Source organism: Amblyomma mixtum, chromosome 3, assembly GCF_055824585.1.
Source record: "Amblyomma mixtum isolate Tamu chromosome 3, ASM5582458v1, whole genome shotgun sequence".
NCBI lineage: Eukaryota > Metazoa > Arthropoda > Arachnida > Ixodida > Ixodidae > Amblyomma > Amblyomma mixtum.
In genome coordinates this window covers 142,211,977-142,230,233 of record NC_143014.1, presented here as the reverse complement: position 1 = coordinate 142,230,233, position 18,257 = coordinate 142,211,977, and the positions used below count along the sequence as shown (strand labels likewise).

At 47.5% G+C, this 18,257-nt stretch overlaps 2 protein-coding genes across 3 annotated transcripts in view; one reads left to right on the top strand and one right to left on the bottom strand.

Moving 5' to 3' along the window:
* Positions 1-3,824: 3,824 nt before the first annotated feature.
* Positions 3,825-5,703, bottom strand: LOC149352196 (uncharacterized). Its single transcript, XM_089577126.1, has one exon. It carries the CDS (start codon positions 4,961-4,963, stop codon positions 4,355-4,357), a length of 609 nt encoding a protein of 202 aa, XP_089433252.1. The 5' UTR covers positions 4,964-5,703; the 3' UTR covers positions 3,825-4,354.
* A 177-nt stretch (positions 5,704-5,880) lies between these two features.
* The window catches only part of LOC149352195 (high-affinity choline transporter 1-like), a 62,068-nt gene continuing 49,691 nt past the window's right edge, over positions 5,881-18,257 (top strand). The window contains exon 1 of one of the 2 annotated variants that reach the window (XM_089581343.1): positions 5,881-6,205. The gene's annotated coding sequence lies outside the window, so the exon portion shown is untranslated. The remainder of the gene's footprint in view (positions 6,206-18,257) is intronic. The other variant, XM_089581341.1, reaches the window with a different exon arrangement.

The following is an 18,257-nucleotide window of genomic DNA, read 5'->3' as shown; positions in this document are numbered from 1 at the left end:
CATTCTCTCAAAAGGCGCATTCACACCTGCGAGTCGCAGGAGTCACGTGACTAGTTCTGGCTGATTCGTTGCGGTCCCTCCCTGCTTTTCTAGTGCTCTGGGACGGCAACCAATCGACCGAAATCAGTCGCGCGACATCCGTGACTCGCAAGTGTGAATCTTCCTTTACACCGAGCCCTGTGCACGTCTAAGCAGTAAACTCCTAAATAACAGCGCGAAGCAAGTGAACAGAGTGCACAACTTGTGCGGGCCTGTGTTTGAGAGCCGTAAGGAAGAGGGCAATGTACTTTGCCTGTGGTTCTCTATGCGTCTACTCACCCCCTATTCTTAGAGACATGCTAATCTTCAGAAACAGGGTTTCTCCTTCAGAACTTCCGTACTTGCCGTCGTCGGTCGGTCGGTATCTCAGAATGACGCGTTGCGCCGTCTGACGAGAGGATCATCAAATCTACTAACCGCGCCAACGCCAAATGGCATGTAATGGTGCGTGTGCCATTAGCGATGCGCAGGTTAGTCCTGTCCTTGGTGCGTCACGGGAGTTGCTGGCTGCAGTGCCCCCCAGTTATTTGTTGGCTGCTTCTTTCAGTTGAGATGCACGTATCTCAACTGAACTCACACTTGTCGCTCACTGGAAAAAAAAAATTATGAAGGCACTTTTTTTACCGTCTTTTAGAGCGAGCGACAAGTCAGTTGCGGATTTCCTTTCTTACAAGTACTGAAACGTTGTCTTCTGTCTGCATATGCATTTCAAAAAGCGCGTTGCTAGTGCGCGTGAACGCTTGTGTCACTGCACCACTTCCTGGATGTGCACTGCGTCTTCCTTACAGCCCAGTCAGTCCTTCAACGCAAGTTAAAGAACCACCAGGTCACTTAACTTAATTCGGAGCCCTCCTATACGGCGTCCCTCATAATCCAGGCGTCGCTACGCAACGTTAAACACCACAATTTATAATTTTTATTAGTGTTGTAATGTCACCGGCCGTAGTATACTTGTAACTACTCTTATGAATCAGGAACTCTACGTGAAGACTTCTAAGCCTGCAACGGCGATCACAACGGTAATTTAAATTTTTCATCATCAAGCGCTCCTTAACGACTTTGGCCCTTGTCGTTTATAGTTCGAATGTAATTCTAGTATGTCCGGCTTAGTAAGCAGTTCTGCATAATCACTCACTGCAGTGCATAACTGGCCCTTTGTAATTCGCGCTTTACTGCAGCCTAAGGAAGATAGTAAATTTGCTGTTTCAAAAGTGGTGCATAATTACCTGTTGAAAGTGAAGTCATTGCCTACCCTAGAACGCCGAGGAGGAAGATGTTGCTTTCAGACCACATTCGGTTAGCTCCCGATTTTTTTTTTTTTTGTCAGTGTTCATTTATGTATCGCAGCAGCCGATATCTAAACGATCAGTGAATTAGGCAGTTCTCCAGCAATGCAAAGAACGCCACGATCGAAATAAAATTTGCGCACACTGACTCAGTTTAATCTGCCTCGAAGTCTGAAATGAGCTTGTGCACGAAAAAAATGCCAAGCTCTATTATGTATTGGTTTGAGGCGATATATGCGCGCACATCGACAAGGGAACGCTACATGACCAGTCCAAGCTCTCTCCTGCATCTCGCACTCCGGCCTTGGGATTCCGCTGACCCACTGGTTCACACTTGTCGCGGTCAAAGCCAAGAAACGAGTCTCAAAACTGCTCTTCTGTAGGCGTTGTGGTTCGTCATCGACCGGTGGCATTTTAGTTGTCATAGCTAGACGTTCTAAGTTGTCTTGGCTCACGCGATAGCGAATACGGCTAGTTTGCCCCTCCCCGATCTGAACAGGCAGTTTGTCTTAGGGACAAATGCTAGCGACTACAGTTTTGGAGCAATTTTTTTATAGGAACATGAAAGCTACGCCCTCATGAGGCTTAAAAACCCTTCAGGCAGACTCTCGAGATGGGCCCTGATGTATCGTTACGCGTATGGCATTGGGTACCGCCGGAGCAGCACGAACAAGGTGGCTAACGGCTTGTCGCGCGCATCGTTGTAAGTTTGCGTAAGCGCATCAGAGGTGCAGTCCAGCTAGTCCAGTACTGCAGAAAGCGGGGTCAACGTTGCTGGAGAGGAGGAGAGGGCGGACGTGAGTGTCGCGCCCTGTTGGAGAAAGAGAGAAAGGAGGGACAAAAGAAATCTCGTGAGAATAGCGTTCAAGGAAGTGCTGATTGAGGCCCAGAAAGCAGACGGTCTATGTCGGCGGGTGCTGATAGAGTTTGCGAACAGTGCAGCTTGTACCGCTAACGCTCACGACAAGCACGACGTGTACCTTGCTGGGCAATGATGGCTTACTTCTCCGCTATATTCCCCAGCTTGACGAGGAACAGGTGATTGCATCTTCTTTCCGTGTCGCGGTTCCGAGAGGGGTGCGGAAACGATTCATGCGGTACTTTCAAGGCTCAGCGCTGACAGGACATGGCAGCGGCAGTAAGACTTACGACAAGTTATGTCGTGTCGCAACCTTGCCAGGAATGAGAAAGGATGTGCTGGGATACGCCCGTACATGCCCAGCATGCCAGGTAACCAAACCTCGGGTGGGAAAGCCCGCTGGAATGAAGGAGCCGGTAGTAGCAACAACTCATAGCAAGTGGTCGCGTGCGATATCATGGGAGCCCTCCCTCGGTCCGCTCTCGGAAACCAGTTCATCCTGGTAATAACAGACCATTATACCAAATGGGTCGAGATATTCCCCTTAAGGAGCTTGCGTCGCAACGAATTTGGGAGAAACAGTTGGGGACATTCTCTCATTTTGGTTTCCCCGCCGACCTGATCATAGACAATGCTTCGTATTTCAAAAGCAGTCCTTGTGGACACCTCTCGGGCGCTTCAAATCCGCTACGAGTCCCTACGATAATCACATTAACAAAACCGATTGGATGAATCGGAATCGTTAGAGTATGCTGATCGCGACGACCGAGAAAATTAGCGTTCACCACCAGGGCAACCGTGAACAGGTCGATGGGTTTCGCCCGCCTACTTGAAGTTTGGTAAAGAGATCGCTTTTTTGTTAGAGAATGCCCGGCTCGACCCGGTGGGACTCGCGCCCCCTTCGCTTACGCAGTACGCGGCAAGGCTGCGCTAGCGCCTTGAGGCAGCGCAGCGCGCGGCTCGTGAGAACCCCGATGCCGCGCTCATGGAGCAGGATGGTCACAGCAGAAAAAGTCGCCGCCTCGTCTTTTTTAACACTGGCGATTCGGCAGTGAAGAAAACGCAGTGCGCAGTTTTGCAGCGTCGCAAGCGCTCAGGTAGGTTGGACCGTATGCGAAGTTATGGCACGGACTACACCGCTCACTCAACCAGCTGAGGTTGCTGGCAAATTGTGGAACCGCCGGTCTGGTGCATGTCGCTAAATAACTGCGAAGAGATGGAAAATCAAGGCGATGCAGCGATCTCCGCCAAATTAAGGCGTGTACTTAGCGACCCTGTTTACAGCAGATGCTATAACCTGAGGCCAAGGTAGTGCACTGCTCAGTCTAAAGTCTTTGCGAGTTTGCAGCATCAATGGCAAAGGAGACTTACCGGGCTCTTGTGGGGCGAGAAACCGCATTCTGCTCAAGAAGCGGCCACTCAGACGAAGAGGAATCGCCAACAGGACACTATCCTAACAGTTGCCAAGTTTGAAGACAATAAAGAAGCTTACTTAAGATTGCGGCTCATTTAAGGAATTCAGACGCACGTTAAGACCTGAACAGAAAGTGTTATACACTATCCTAACAGGTGACAAAGCTCGAGGACAACAAAGGAGCTTAACAGAATTGCGGCTGAATAATTTAGACAAGTCACAGGAGGACTTCTGACACACATTTATTGACCACCAGTGTTAACAAAGACATGAACAAAAAGCGTTAAAGACACTCTTAACAGTTGACAAAGAAAACAGTTGACAAAGAAAACAACAAAAAAACTCTTTTGAAGTGACTGTCCATCCTGTTGAGCCTTGCTGTCGGTGAATGCGCAGGATGGAAGCCCTCAGGAATCTGTCCCAACTGCTGAGAGCCAAGTCTTCGGGCACTTGTCTCCTAGCGCCGTCAAAAGAAAAAAAAAGGCGGCTAAGCGCTCTGTCCAAACAGCTGCGCGCTTGTCTTCGGGCTGAACAGGGCGGGAATCGTTGTCAAAGAAAAAAAACAGACAAAACACACTCCTAGCGCCGTCAAAAAAAAAAAAGCGGCTAAGCGGTCTGTCCAAACAGCTGCGCGCTAGTCTTCGGGCTGAGCAGGGCGGGAATCCTTGTCAAAGAAAAAAAAAATACAAAACAAACGTGACATCAAGTGTGGTCAGAAGTCCAGGCCGTCTCGAGCCTGAGGGAGACTTCGCCACGTCACATGTCGCTGTCCGTGTCCTCTTCCAGCCTGATCTCGTACTCCCTGAGCAGTTCGGCGAACGTGCAGCGCTGCTCATAACGGGTGGCTTCAAAGATGTTCTCGTACTTCTCCTTGGACATCATCAGGATGTTGTGAAGATCTTCCCCGCTCATGATCATCTTCAGTTTCTCGTGTTGAATCTCCAGAAGCCGCGACACCTGCACCTTGCGCATCCTGTTGTACTCCAGGTCGGCCAGCATGAGTCGGTAGCTGCACTTGTCCAAGATGCGAATGACATGCTGGGTGTTCTTGATGCCGCGACACTCGACACGGTAGGCCCGCGGTACCATTTGCAAGTCACGGCAGCGGGTGAGAAAAGTCTCGTTGTTCGCGAACGCTGCCAGGTCGTGAAGGGAACGGAAGTACCGGCTCACCAACTCCATGGGGCGGCGGCCGTAGGCCTTGCGCAGGTGCCGCTTCAGAGACGTCGGGCTCGAGGGCATCGGCAGCTGCAGCTCCTGCTGGGGTTGCGCTTCCGCTGGTCCACCCGCGTCCGCCTTCTCCGGCTTCTCCTGCTCGCAGGCCTCGAGAGTGTCGCCACAGGCCTTGCTCGCGTCTTCAAGCATCGTTCCGCTGCTCGGGTCCAGCTCACAGGAATACCGCTCAGCTCTCAGTAGGCCTCGGGATGATCCGGTGTTCCGAACGCGTGCTCACGCTGCTCGAGCCGCTGGTGCGAATGCTGCTGCCGGTGCTCCTGCGGGTGCTGTCGCGTGTGCCGCCGCGCGTGCCTGCTGCTCGGCGCCGCCTAGCTGCAGAATTCTGAGCCACGCACCGATCGAGTAGCGCTAAAACTACGACGGCATACCTCGGCCCAGCATCGCAGGCTCGTCTATTGTGGCATTGAACTTTAGCTAGTTCCTTCTTACATCGCATCGTTTCACTGTTTTTATGATTCCAGTCAGTTTTACTCGCGAGTTGACAGTCACGATCGTCTTTATCTGGGCGGAGAAGTAAATCTGGATAGAAACACGAGGTTGCTCAGAACTGGTTAAACTGAACCAGCACAACTGCGGGACAAAATAAGTCGAGCGAAAACGAGCACAATGCATTCTTGGACACTAGAGCAACACTAGTAGACCATCGCTAATCAGTCAAGCGCAAACACAATACGAGGAAACCAAGCTGTGTCGGCTGCAGGCGGGGTGTTCTCCACTTGTCATTCACTGCAAGCAAATGAGGAGGCAAGAATGCAACTCTTGTTTGCACTCAGTGCATCCCCAGCCTTCAGCTTGCACCCGCGCAAAAGTTGACATAGAGAAGAAGAAAGGAAATGTTGCGCACGCACGTTCACTTGTTGCGTCCACCGGAGTGCGTGCGCAAGTCTCTCTCTGGCTGCTCTCACCCTCTGGTGGCAACAACCGCCGCCGGTGGCGCGCTTTCCGGATTGCACGCGTGTTGCCTTCGTGCGAGAGGGCCCGGCCGGGGAAGTACGGAGGCTGTTTGTCATTCAAGGCGACGCACGTTTGGCCCCTCCCTCGCGCGAGTTTGTTTCTTTTTCCACCCCTTTCTCTCGGAGGCAGCTCGATCGTTCTCGCCGCCGGCGGCTGGCGGCCTGATCGCTCCACTCGGCCGTCGTCGGGCACGCTGGCGGCGCGCGGGGGTCGGGGCGACGTGCGCTAACCAAGGCGGACGAAGGGGTCCGACGACGGCATTCCGAAGATGGGCGCGCGGACTCCCGCGAAATCTCGGCGGACACTCCTCTTGGAAAGGACATCGTGCGGTGCACCGGCCACAGCAGTCCGTATCACTCTGGAATCGCGCAAGAAAATGGATTCATAGTTCGTGGACACCGCCGCAACAGACAAGGGGTATGTGAATTCCTCAGAACAAGTGAAGCGGTCATTCGCTTCTCTCACGGACAGGGCGTGTGGGGCAACGGCGGGCGCGGCAAAAGGCGGTAACAGACGTATTACGCGTAGGCAACAGGCCAGATTTTACGCTCCTTAAACCCGGAACGTGCCATTAAGAACGCTGTTCGGATATTTTTCAACACAATGGCTTCTTAACGCGCCACCAAAGCTCTCTCTGCCGGCGCATTCAGGGACACGAGATCGCGGACGCGCCACGATCTCTTTTTAGCGCAGTTCTTAATTCCCTGCTGCGATGCGCGCTTTTGGCTAAGTCATCGTTTCTGCGATAAGGATATAGTACAGTCGAGTCTGCTGGAAACAGAGTTCGTTCCTCACGCATTCCACGAGTTACACCGAACTCATGGAGTGCGGGAGATGTGCATGAATACACTTAGCAGTGACACCGGCGACGGCAATCTTGGGTTATTCCGCCAGATCTGGCCATAATTTCCAGGCCATTGTGCAGCTTGTTCTGCAAACAGGTAACGGTGCCACATTCTTACGTTATCGGACCAAGGTTGCCTGTTCTCTATTCTTTTAGCGCGCTATCTATTATGTGCAAGGGATGCTATTTCCATGGGAGTGTACATAGTCAAGTAAGCCAAGGGATTGATATACACTACTGGTTTGATACGCACTCCGAGCTGGCTTTCGAGTCGTCACAGAGGCATTCCGCAGCACCCTTAACCACAAAAGGTACGCTTCATCGCCTTTGAGTAGACAGCCTATTTCATTCTTACTGCTACTGAGCCCATCTGCTCACTCTCGGCTATATGTTTCATTTTGAGGCACAAAGGAAGGAACTAAAAGAAATGGCCGCAGTTGGATTCTTAAGATATGGAAATTCAGTTTGCATGAGAGATCCTGGCAATACATTTGCGGTTTAATGGGGAGCTTAGAGAATTCATTCAGTAGCGCTATTTTCTTCGCACGGTTCAGTATCCATTTCCACAGCTTCAAAAATTCGCAAATGCCTTTGTACCTCTAGAGCGGCATGCTAGAAATATACGTTCGTTAATCAGCCAAGAACAAAAAGTTATTTTCTGGCACTGCTGCTTGACTTTGAGTTCTCGAATCACTGCAGTATGTAAAGCAAATTACATGCGAACCTTTCAGCGAGTACTTTGGTGCTTTGCGGATTTCAGCTCTTTTCGACTAACCATGTCATGGACAGTTTCTTCGCAGTGGTTTTGTTTCAGATTACTCAGATTTTTTTTCCTTCAAAATAATAATGCGGACGTTTGCTGCGTCCGCGTTATTGCACATATATACTGTATTATGGATACGAAAAGTGGCAACTTTCGAAACAAGCAGCCGCAATGAGATCGAGCTTTTTAAATGCACTCTTACTAGCGGTTTCGCTTATTACGATTTCTACGAAATTGGTAGGCCACATCCCCCTTTCTAACAGTGCGCAATCATTATGAGGAAATTAAAGAAATTTAGCGTACTTTCTAATCGTGGGCAATTTTCTTTTGTCTATAATACTTTCTTGGGCCACAGACCACCCAGCGTTATTAATATACTAGGCTCAGCCGTTATGGACCTAACACTTCTAAAGTACTCCCACACGTGGCCTCTATTTCGGATTCTCTAGGAGTTCGCAATGCGCCGCAATTATTTGACACTTTGCAAGCCAAACACAACCAACTAGGAAAGGTTATTTGTAATGTTTGTACCTCTGATTTGGTACTTTCTTTTTTCTTTTCTTTCTTTTTTCTTGCATCCATTTGTATACAAGTGGTTTTCCATCCTTATGGCGTACGAGATAGACACATCCATACGGCTCCCACTGCCGAGCCCGAGGTCCGACGCTATGGGTCTTACATGGTATACACCTCACACAAACACAGCATTCGCATACACACACGTGCACACACACATAGAGTTATGTAGCTTACGTGACCGCGCTGCGGGCAATGGCCATACAATGCGAGAGCGTCATTCAAAATTCGCGATTTGCAGCATGGCTGCCATCTTTTGCTGTTTTTCAGTTCGCTGTGGTTGCTGCCCACAGCACTCTCGTTTGTGCTGTTGAGTGAACCATTACGACGAAGTGAGTGGCAACCAAGTTGGCGCGAAGCTGGCAGAACTGTCATCATTCTCGCGTCGACGCCGTAGACCAAATTCAATTTGTCCACAGAGTCCGTTTAAAGCAGATGTATCATGAGGTCGCTAAGTTATGCGGCGAAGTAAACGCTTCACGCGTGGCATGGGCGCGTTTTGAACCTAAGGTAACTCCTCAAAAAAGAAGAGCAAGTGCTTTAACGCTGCTTTTCACGACCCACAAAAGCAGGAACACCCACGCGGCTCAAACCCCGGGAATAACGAGCGCATAATTATTGGGCGGCGCTTCAATAACATTGCAAACACAGCGACGGCCAGACTCTCTGATCGCGGCGTGAGTGCAGCCTATGAAGCACTTCAAAACAGCAGCTGCCGTTTTCCCGCGGCTCTTAAAAAAGAGCGCAGGCAAGGTACCCGATCTTTAGTACCTTCTTCTTTTCCGTCTTCTCTGCGAGATCATGCGAGGCAGAGTTGAGCAATACACTTCATAGCAGCAGTAAAATTTCGAGATCTATGAAGCGCTGTAGCGAGATTTCTCTTTCGTTTCGGTTAAGAAACAAAATGATTATAGTTGATTTCTTCGTGTGTGGGGAAACCTCGAGGAATTCCGAAGAAGAAAGGCTTAGTACCTTAACCGAAAAGGACGAAAACGAAGGTAGCACATTTAACTGCATGGTGATTATAAAAACGGCTATTTTAATTAAAGGCTTTGACAAACCACATTCTTCGACGGTATAGTCATGCGCGCATGGTGACAGAGATTGCAGTAACGTGATGCGTCACCCGCAACTTGGATTTTTTTTATTAAGTGACATTATTGGGTTACATGTACCCTCACGCTTTGCATAGCGAAGCTTCAAATTTTTAGAAGGTATATTGGCAGTTTTATCTTCCCAAAGAAAGCACTGTCAGAGCACGTCACGAGTACAAGTTCATCCCTCAGGTCTGACGATGACTAAGCGAATTCGGCGGGGCTGAAGCACAAAACGTTCCGAGTGATGTTTCAGCTTTACGCTCTCGTTGTGGCTGTCCAGACCTGTGCTCACTGCTCCTTGTTACCCGCGTTGAAATCGCGCCGGAAATTCATTCTGCGAGCCTTTCATTTGTTCCCTCTGTGCACTGCCAGTAGCTCCGCGTTCCTTCGCAGGTTAGCGACAGCGCTTCTAATTATCCCTCACACCCTCAAAGTTGTGTGCAGGCTTGCGTTGCTGCAGCATGTTTTTTCCATCATCATATCTTCCGGCTCACGGCGTATGCTGGGTTTCCTTACACAGTATAATTTATGCGAGAACCATTGCTGAGAGAAGAAGAAGACGAAGGTTAGATGTGTGTTAGGGCAATCTTACATCGTGCCCGCTTCTCACTTGGTTTATCACGCATGCGCGAAATAAAGGGTTCATACGGTAACAGCGATGCAGGGGTGTGTGCGAAAGCGCTAGCGTGCAAACAAGTGACGACAGCGAGAGGGCGCAGCAACGACCAAACGTACGGCCTTGCGAGCCTCAGTTGAATTCACTGTAGGCCGGTTTGGTAGCGTCTCCCACCTGTCTAACTCCAGAATGTTTGCGAAGATAAATCAGGTAACGACGAGCCTTGGTTGCGTCGGAGCAGCACCCTTATTCAAAGGCAGAAGCGAAACATGGGAGCCCAACCACTCCGTCGAAGAGAAAACATATCCCGGTGCGCTTACTTGTCCTGTGCACCAATAAAGGTTGCAGTAGAATGCTCCTGTTGCAAGCAGACTCATGCTTTTACTGTAGCCTACAGCAGCGTTTCATTTCGACAACCCACTAGAGACGAGGACGAGGGTAAGTCACTGTGAAGGCTGGTTCACATGCAAGCGACTGAGCGGCGCGTCGCAGCGAAAATTTCGGACTTGACACCTCGTCGCTCTGGCCGCTCGAGCCGCCGCGATGACTCAAAACGGGTTTTTGCGCCACGGCGGCAGGATACGCAATCGCCTGCATGTGAAACGGGCTTTACGGACAAGACGGCCGCTGTCTTGTCCGTAAGTGTGCCTTGCCGTCGTCCTCGCTTTTTCACGCTGTTTCTACGAGGTCAGTAAGTTACCGCGCCTGTGCGCAATCACAAGGCCCAGCCTGCAACGCCCCACAAGGAGAGAAACGAGCGCTAATGACGTTGGTCTCTCAGGGCGTCAATTAAAACGGGACAACTATCTTGAGCATCATTCGTAGCACGTTACCCTTTCCAACTGTGTTGTTCCCATGAGGGACGTCTTGTAGACTTGCGCGCATAAACGCGTGGAGTGTGGCTCTCTTTTGACGAAGGAGGGACGTAGAGGCGGGTGTTGTGATATGTGTATTGCTGTGTAACTAGCTGCCAGACGACCTCATTAACCGCCGCATGATTTAGCACCCAGGCGACTTCATTCCTTAACTGAAAATCGTGTTTAAACTTTGTTATCTGCTGAAACGAATACCATGTTATGAAAATTACAGAAATGATGGTCTGTAATACCCTGCTTGCCATTGACAGCTTTATTTGGCATTTTTCTCTCCTAACGATAGTCATTTCCAGCAAAGCGTACGAAGCAATTAATAGATCTACAGCTACGCTGAAATCAATGGGATTGAGAGCCTGGATTTGAGGCTATCATAACGCCCTGCTGCTGCTGTTGTTAGCCTCAGAGGGTTCCATTGCTCAATAAAGTTAACTTCTTTCTTCTCTTCTTCTTATTGTTGTCCTCGGGAGATAACTGGCGCGTGCCCACTGCGAGGAAAGGCAGCGTTGTACGTGTTACAGAAAACAGGTAACCGATAACAAGAACAATTACTGAATCGGCGTCTCTCATAGCCTTAGTCGCTTTGGGACGTTAAACCCCATAAACCAAACCAATTACTGAATCATAAATGTAGCTGATTTCACGGGTCAATTACAGTCCCGGAAAAGTAACTTAACATTTACGGAGAAGTCATCGATTACTATTACTTATTTTTCATCCATCTTTTATTAGCGTACCATAAACAAACTCGGACGAGAACGAGCTGGTGCGGCTTGCTTGCTCTATGATCCGTTGCAGTACATGCGTCGGAAATTTCCCCGACAGTTGTCTTTTGCGTGTGTTCTTTGGCATTTTTTCGACTCTTCCTTGCGAACACACAATTAGCAACACTGAAAAGCATCTCGATGTACGCGCCGAAGGAAAGTGCGTTGGTTTAACATACGAAGACCTTGCGGACCATCTCGAAGTAGAGTCACCGGATAAGTTTTCAAAAAATTTCTAGTGACTCTACGTCGAAGTTACGCAAAGCGCCGCGCTTCGCTCTTGTTCGCGCTGTGAGGTTCTCGAATTTATACCACTGCTTACTACTTGTTTAAAAAAATGAACAGATTGCTGAAAAAAATAAATAACCTGACACTTTATCATATCTAATCAATCCATTACAAAATTCGAAGAAAATGTATTTTATTACAAGTAATCAATTGCCTGCAATGGGTTACTTACGAGTCCGGCCTAAACATAGGCGGCGACTTGTTTTTGTTGTTGGCCTCTGTTAGAATGACACATCAGCTTCTTCTCGTTTCACAGCAGTCATCTGTTGTTCATCGCCCTTTCCTAAAAAAGCAGTTCTTTTCCAACATTTTCTCTTGGATGCACCTTATTCTTTTCTCTCTTCTCTGCCGCGTCATATGGAAAAAAGGCAAATTTTTTGGCCCTTGCGAAGCGCTAAAGTACGATTTCTTTTCCGTCTTGAAGTGGTTGTGAGGATCGGAAATTCATTGAATGCAGTGTGTATTCTTTCATTTGTAGGTGAACGTAGAGGAGAGTGATGAAGGATTGCTGATTGCCTTAGCCGACAAGAAAAGAAACGAAGATTGAAGCTTTCACTGCGTGGCGATGGAAAAGGTTCCACTTTGATTGAAGGCTTTGACAAACCGCATTGTTGGACAGTTGTCATCAGCACACAGGAAACAGAAACTATGCCTCAAAGTGAGGCGTCACCTGCAGCCTCGATATTTTGTATTAACTGACAATATTCGCACTACCTAACCCATGCCCTATAGCGCTTTGAACAACCAGAGCTGTAAATTTAAAAACGTTAACTCATAGTTTTAGCTTTCAAACAAATTTCTACCTGGCCATGCCGAGCCATAAAGAGGGCAAACTTGTCGCACACATTCGATGAGAACTAAGTGAATTTGATGCAGTTTAAGTATAAAACATTTTGAAAGCTAGTTCCGCGTTAAGGTTTAAGCAATCGTCGTTGTTGTCCTGACTTTGTGTTTAAGACAGGTGTAAATCCGTTCTCTCTAAAATGAAGCGCAAGAGCGCAAGAGTCGGACTGCAGTTACCGGACTGGTGGTCATGGCGTCAATCACCCCGTGGCGCCATTTGGTTGGGATGGGCGTGTTTTGTTTTTCAAGTAAACTTTATGCTCTCTCTATCTCCCTCCTGCTGCCAAGATCATCAGGCGCGTCCGCAGTGTGCAATGGTCACGACTCCTATTTACTGTCGACGTAATGACTACATAGCAGGACATGAAATAAAGCATCCGTTGTTTCCAAGCTAGGCAGCGGCTACAGTACCGTGCCACGGAGAGTTTCGGAAGCTTTGAAGTACCAACCAACGACACACCAAATGGTCATTCCAATGCCTTCCGGAGGGCGTTATCTCTTTCTGTGATCGAGAGCACTGATTAGCGCATGAAATCCTAGATTCGCTGTGGCTCATCGTCATGTTTTAGGTAACAGAAATCGTGTTGTGGACCTTAAACTCATTGCTCGAAGCGGCTATTTGTCTCACGAGTCCCACAAGCAATGACATCGCGATGGAAATCGTGGCGCAGCGGGCCTTTTCAGACGAAGGGAATGGAAGCTTAACTCCAGCTCGCACGAATACTTTGAAAGCAATTAATCATGTTATACCGACTCCGTTTTCCTGGTCTGAAGCGTTATCCTGCGTCGAATAAGTACATGCGTCTCAAGTCACTTTCCATACTGTTATACTTCTGTTCACGCTGCCTCAGCCGGTTGGCTGAAATGATGGCCGAAAGATTCTTTCTACAACGGCATTATACCTTCTCGAAATACTCATATGCATTGCATGTGAGATATACACATGCATATTTTCAAAAGATAAGTGTTTTCCTCCTGAAAACAGTGTTTGAATCGACTTACCTTCATTCGCCGAAGTGAGCGCAAGGAAAACTTCTCCAAATGATTTCTTGACTGCCAAAGAAAAGTTCACGCCATTCAACCCAGCTTCGACTATACTTCGGTTTCTACAAAGCAACTCCCTTGTGCGACTCCTGATGAGAATGCTGTCTTAACTTTTTCTAGAATTGCCACTGACACGAATCATAACTAATGAGCGTACACAGCAGGGGCTAGGCTTTTCGACTGTGAGCTGTCTTGAGTTAAATAATTAGCTGTCACTGTTTGCTGACAAATGAGATCAATCGCCCACCAGCGAACGGGTTATAGCAAAAAATAAAGCCCAATACCAGACTTCTGTTTTCCGCCCAATATTGATCGCTTCTTTCCAATAAAAGTAAAAGATGTCGGTTGCAAAAAAATAATAATAAAAGCTGAAAGGAGTCAGTACAGGGACCTGACGGGAGGATCCACATTGAAAGAAGCGCTGTGATAGTTGGCGTTTCTTCTGCTTTTCTAATCAATTATCTTTAAGCGATAACATATTTAGTACTATTCTCCATTGATCAGCAGCTCAAAATAAATAAATAAATAAATAAATAAAAATCCCCTGTGTTTCTTCGTTTCTGAGGCTGTTGGCTTCTCTCTCTCTCTCACACACACGTGCGCGCGCACACACACACACACACACACACACACACACACACACACACACACACACACACACACACACACACACGCGCGCGCGCACACGCACGCACACGCACACACGCACGCACACGCACGCGCACACGCACGCACACACACGCACACACGCACGCACACACGCACGCACACACACACGCACACACACACACACAACAGACGTGGTGGAGCAACGCTACTTTCCTTCACCTCTCGGCCGGGGACCGGCCTTGCCAACCTAGCCTTACGAACTTTTTCTGCCCTATATAGTATATATAAATACGTTGCGAGAGCATGAAGTGCTTGAGTGCTTAAAAGAGTATATAGCAAAGTATACGCTTCGTTAATGGAAGCATTTTTATTTGACTCGACGTTTCGATCGGAGGACCGATCTTTTTCAAGAGTGATTTGTCTTCGCTGGTGTTTCCCCTTTTATAGGGGTTGGAAGCAGAACAGGCGAGCGAGAAACGGATAGAGAGTGAAGAAATAAGTAGAAATAAGTAAAAAAATACAAGTAAAAATAACTAAATACGCATCGATAGGAAAATGGGGAGTGCGAGAGCCGCAAGAAAAAATGGAGTGCGCATTACATGTGAGGAGTAATGAAATACAATATCGAGATGCAACCTCTGCTTTGTTAAGCACCGCATGCTTGCTTATTGACAGGCCTTGCATATATATATATATATATATATATATATATATATATATATATATATATATATATATATACAGGGTATTTCACCTAAGACTTTCTGCAATTTTTAAAAATAAGCTATTTGAATTAGATGCGCGCTTTTTCTGGCATAGCATTGTCAGTGGTGTAGTACATCATAATGCAGCTAAGACATGCTAACTAGCAGGCTTGTTAACCAATATTTAATAGTTAACTTTTAAACTATTACCGTTGGGGTCCTTAATTATTGAGAGGCATGTAGCCCACCGTAAGTAATGTCCATATCCGTTTTTAGAATTTCGAGAACGCGATTATCCTCGGCGCTGTGGCCCAACAAATTTCGCCTACATCGCGCCAAAATACATGCGGTTTGAGAAGCTTGCAGGCAAAGCAACCTCTCCAGTGTACCTAACTCGTCGAAATAGCCAAAATTTGTTGGGCCACAGCGCCGAGGATAATAGCGTTCTCGAAATTCAGAAAACGGATATGGACATTACTTACGGTGGGCTACATGCCTCTGAATAATTAAGGAGCCCAACGGTAATAGTTTAAAAGTTAACTATTAAATATTGGTTAACAAGCCTGCTAGTTAGCACGTCTTAGCTGCATTATGATGTACTACACCACTGACAATGCAATGCCAGAAAAAGCGGGCATCTAATTCAAATAGCTTATTTTTAAAAATTGCAGAAAGTCTTAGGTGAAACACCCTGTATATATATATGCTCACTTACTGGCAGTAGTGATTCTGGTTTCTTGACGGGAACGATAGATTGTGTATGGGAGAGTGGAACAGTTGCAGCGGTGGGATGGAGGTGCTCCTAACTCAAGCTTAATCAATTTTTGTCTTTTGCTGGCGAACATTCAGTGGCTCTTGCTACTACTGGCGACGTGGCTGTAAGCTTTCCGCTGGCCTGGCGCTCGGCTTAGCTGAGATGAAATGCTTCAAATATGGGTCTCTGACTCCACTTTGTGTAGACGAAAACCATCTTGTACCACGGCACTCTTAGATCAAAGCTGTCTTGCGCCATAAAATGTCCTCATCGTCATTATCATCGTCACTATACACTCTAAGGTAAAACCGGGTAAAATGGGAGTAACTGCACTCCTTATTTCTTACCAGTAACGGTTAGGCCATGCGGAAAATGTGGCCGACGGTGCCTTTGTAATTAATTAGGCTCTGAGGAAGTAACCATCAGACCAATGGTTATGGCAACGCAGTTTCTCTCAAAGGACTGACCCATGTGGCACGTTTAGTCCCTTCTCGCTCAGACTGATGACGAGCGGAGCTCTCGGTCCTCCGGGCCGGAAGTGCCTCTCGAGCTCCCCGTCCCTAACCGCAGTCCAGACGCTGCGAGAAATGGTGTTCAATTGTACTTCATGTATATACTGGCCATCGTTGGTGCCGCCTGCACTCTAAACACAAAGGAGTGAAAAGGGAGTATAGCTGTCCTATAGCACCCTCGCTTTTATAAAAGAGAGCACACTAAAGGCCAGCTTACCCCCTTCTTACTCCCATACAGACGCATGTCTTCAGAGTGTGGCTGCGGTGACGAGGGCGCTTCTAGTCTGCGCGTCCACCTGTCTCCCTCCTCCGTCTGGTTCGCTCTATACAATCGGTTTTATATTAAATAGAACAATGCTGCAGAATTCACTGAATTTCTCGGATCGCTTTCTTTTATTCTTCAAATTTTTAACTACTCCTACCAGAAATATTTCTACGAAGTTTTGTATCCTTCCATTATTTTCGCCAAATTCTTTTAGGCTTCTTTTATGTTATAGCTCTCATTTCAAACACCCCGATCATTCCTTCATTTTACCTGCAAACCTTGAACAAACAGCAGCTGCCGGGACACAAGACACAGAAAAATTTGGTTCACACCAGGACCAAGAATTTACTTTATGAATCAATCCTTATGTCATAACCTTCCTGTTCTGCTAAACAGATTAAGCCAGGAGAATTTTGATACAACCTGTAAACTGAAATTCGTAATTCGGGACTGCTGTCGGGAAAACTTTTGGCGTTGATTTTTCCGTACGACGTTTTTCGGTTCATTGCTTGCGCCGTTATTTTCTTCATTCTGTTATCCTTATGACTTCTGTGACCTCTGCTGGTTTCGCAGGTTATATATATGTGGAAATATATATTGTAACGGAAGATAGGGCGACAGGTCGCTAACCAGCAGAATACGGCAGCCAGCCAGCCAGCGCGAGACACTTCAACGTCTTCAACGTCTTCAACTTCAACGTCTTCGAGGACACTTCAGCGCCACCTGAGAACACCAGGTGGCAATATTCTTCTGTTATTTCATGATGTGCACATGTGGCCTGTAAATTGCTCAATTAGTTACATTGTTCAGGAGTGAAAACTTAATTCGCTTTGTTTATATGTTACTTTGTCATCAAACAGATAGGTATCATAGTATGTAAATTTATGAAATGCTGTGTAACCATTGTTGTCCTTATTTTGTAATCTTATGCAATACTATGTAGCCGCCGTCTTTCTCCTGTGCAGTCAGTTATTTAAAGGAGCCGGAACGTCTTGTTAAGCTGTTGCCACAGCTTTCAGTCCCGGCTCCTCCTTTGTAAAGAAAGGAAATAAACTTCAACTTCAAGCTTAATTTCCAAGTCTGACCACTTTCGCCGGAATTCGGGTGCCTTTGACGATTTGATTTTGTGAGTAGTTGGACGACTATCACTACTTGCCCCTGAAGGAGTTCAGATGTTGCGTCTCTGCCCATGGCGGTGCTCGAAACTTGGCTGTGTAGCTTGGATTCCAGTAATTTATTTCTTGTTTTTTTTTTTTTTTAGTTTCTATTCACTTCGGTTGGGTTGCGGTTGGGTGAATGTTCGCCAAGAATCGTTTCATGCTGCAGTATTTACAGCCGCTCGGCCTTCCAACTAAGAATCCCAATGCTCGGCGCGGAATGAGTTGTCGGAACGACCTGCTCTGCGATGAAACGACCGCGCAGAAGCTGTGGCGATTTGTGGCAGGAAATTGGCGCCGAGCGGGCGCCCAGCTTGAGCAACCTCAATCGAGAGAACACATTTGGCCGGCGCTCTCGAGTGAAGGGTGGCGTTACACCCATTTTTCTGTCAGACTCCTGTAGGCATGGGTGCGCAGAAGTTTTCTGTGAAAGCGCAGCCACACAGCGCCCGTACGCTCGACTTGCTCGCCGTGAACTCGTTCTCATAGTGAGTTAAACGCTTAACACACTTTGCACTACTTAATTGGAACAGTTACCGCTCTAAGCGATAAGACTTCTGAATGTACGAGAAAAGCCTCGAATATTTATAATAAAAAGCTTGGAAATTGATCCATTCGCTGGAAATGCTGAAAATATATTATCGCTCCTAGGCCTTCGTTTTTATTGTCTTTGTGTGAGTGTGTGCGTATGTTCCATCAACTAAGCTGCATGCGAATGGTAAATAAATTCTCCGGCATATGGATAACCCATGACCCTGGGC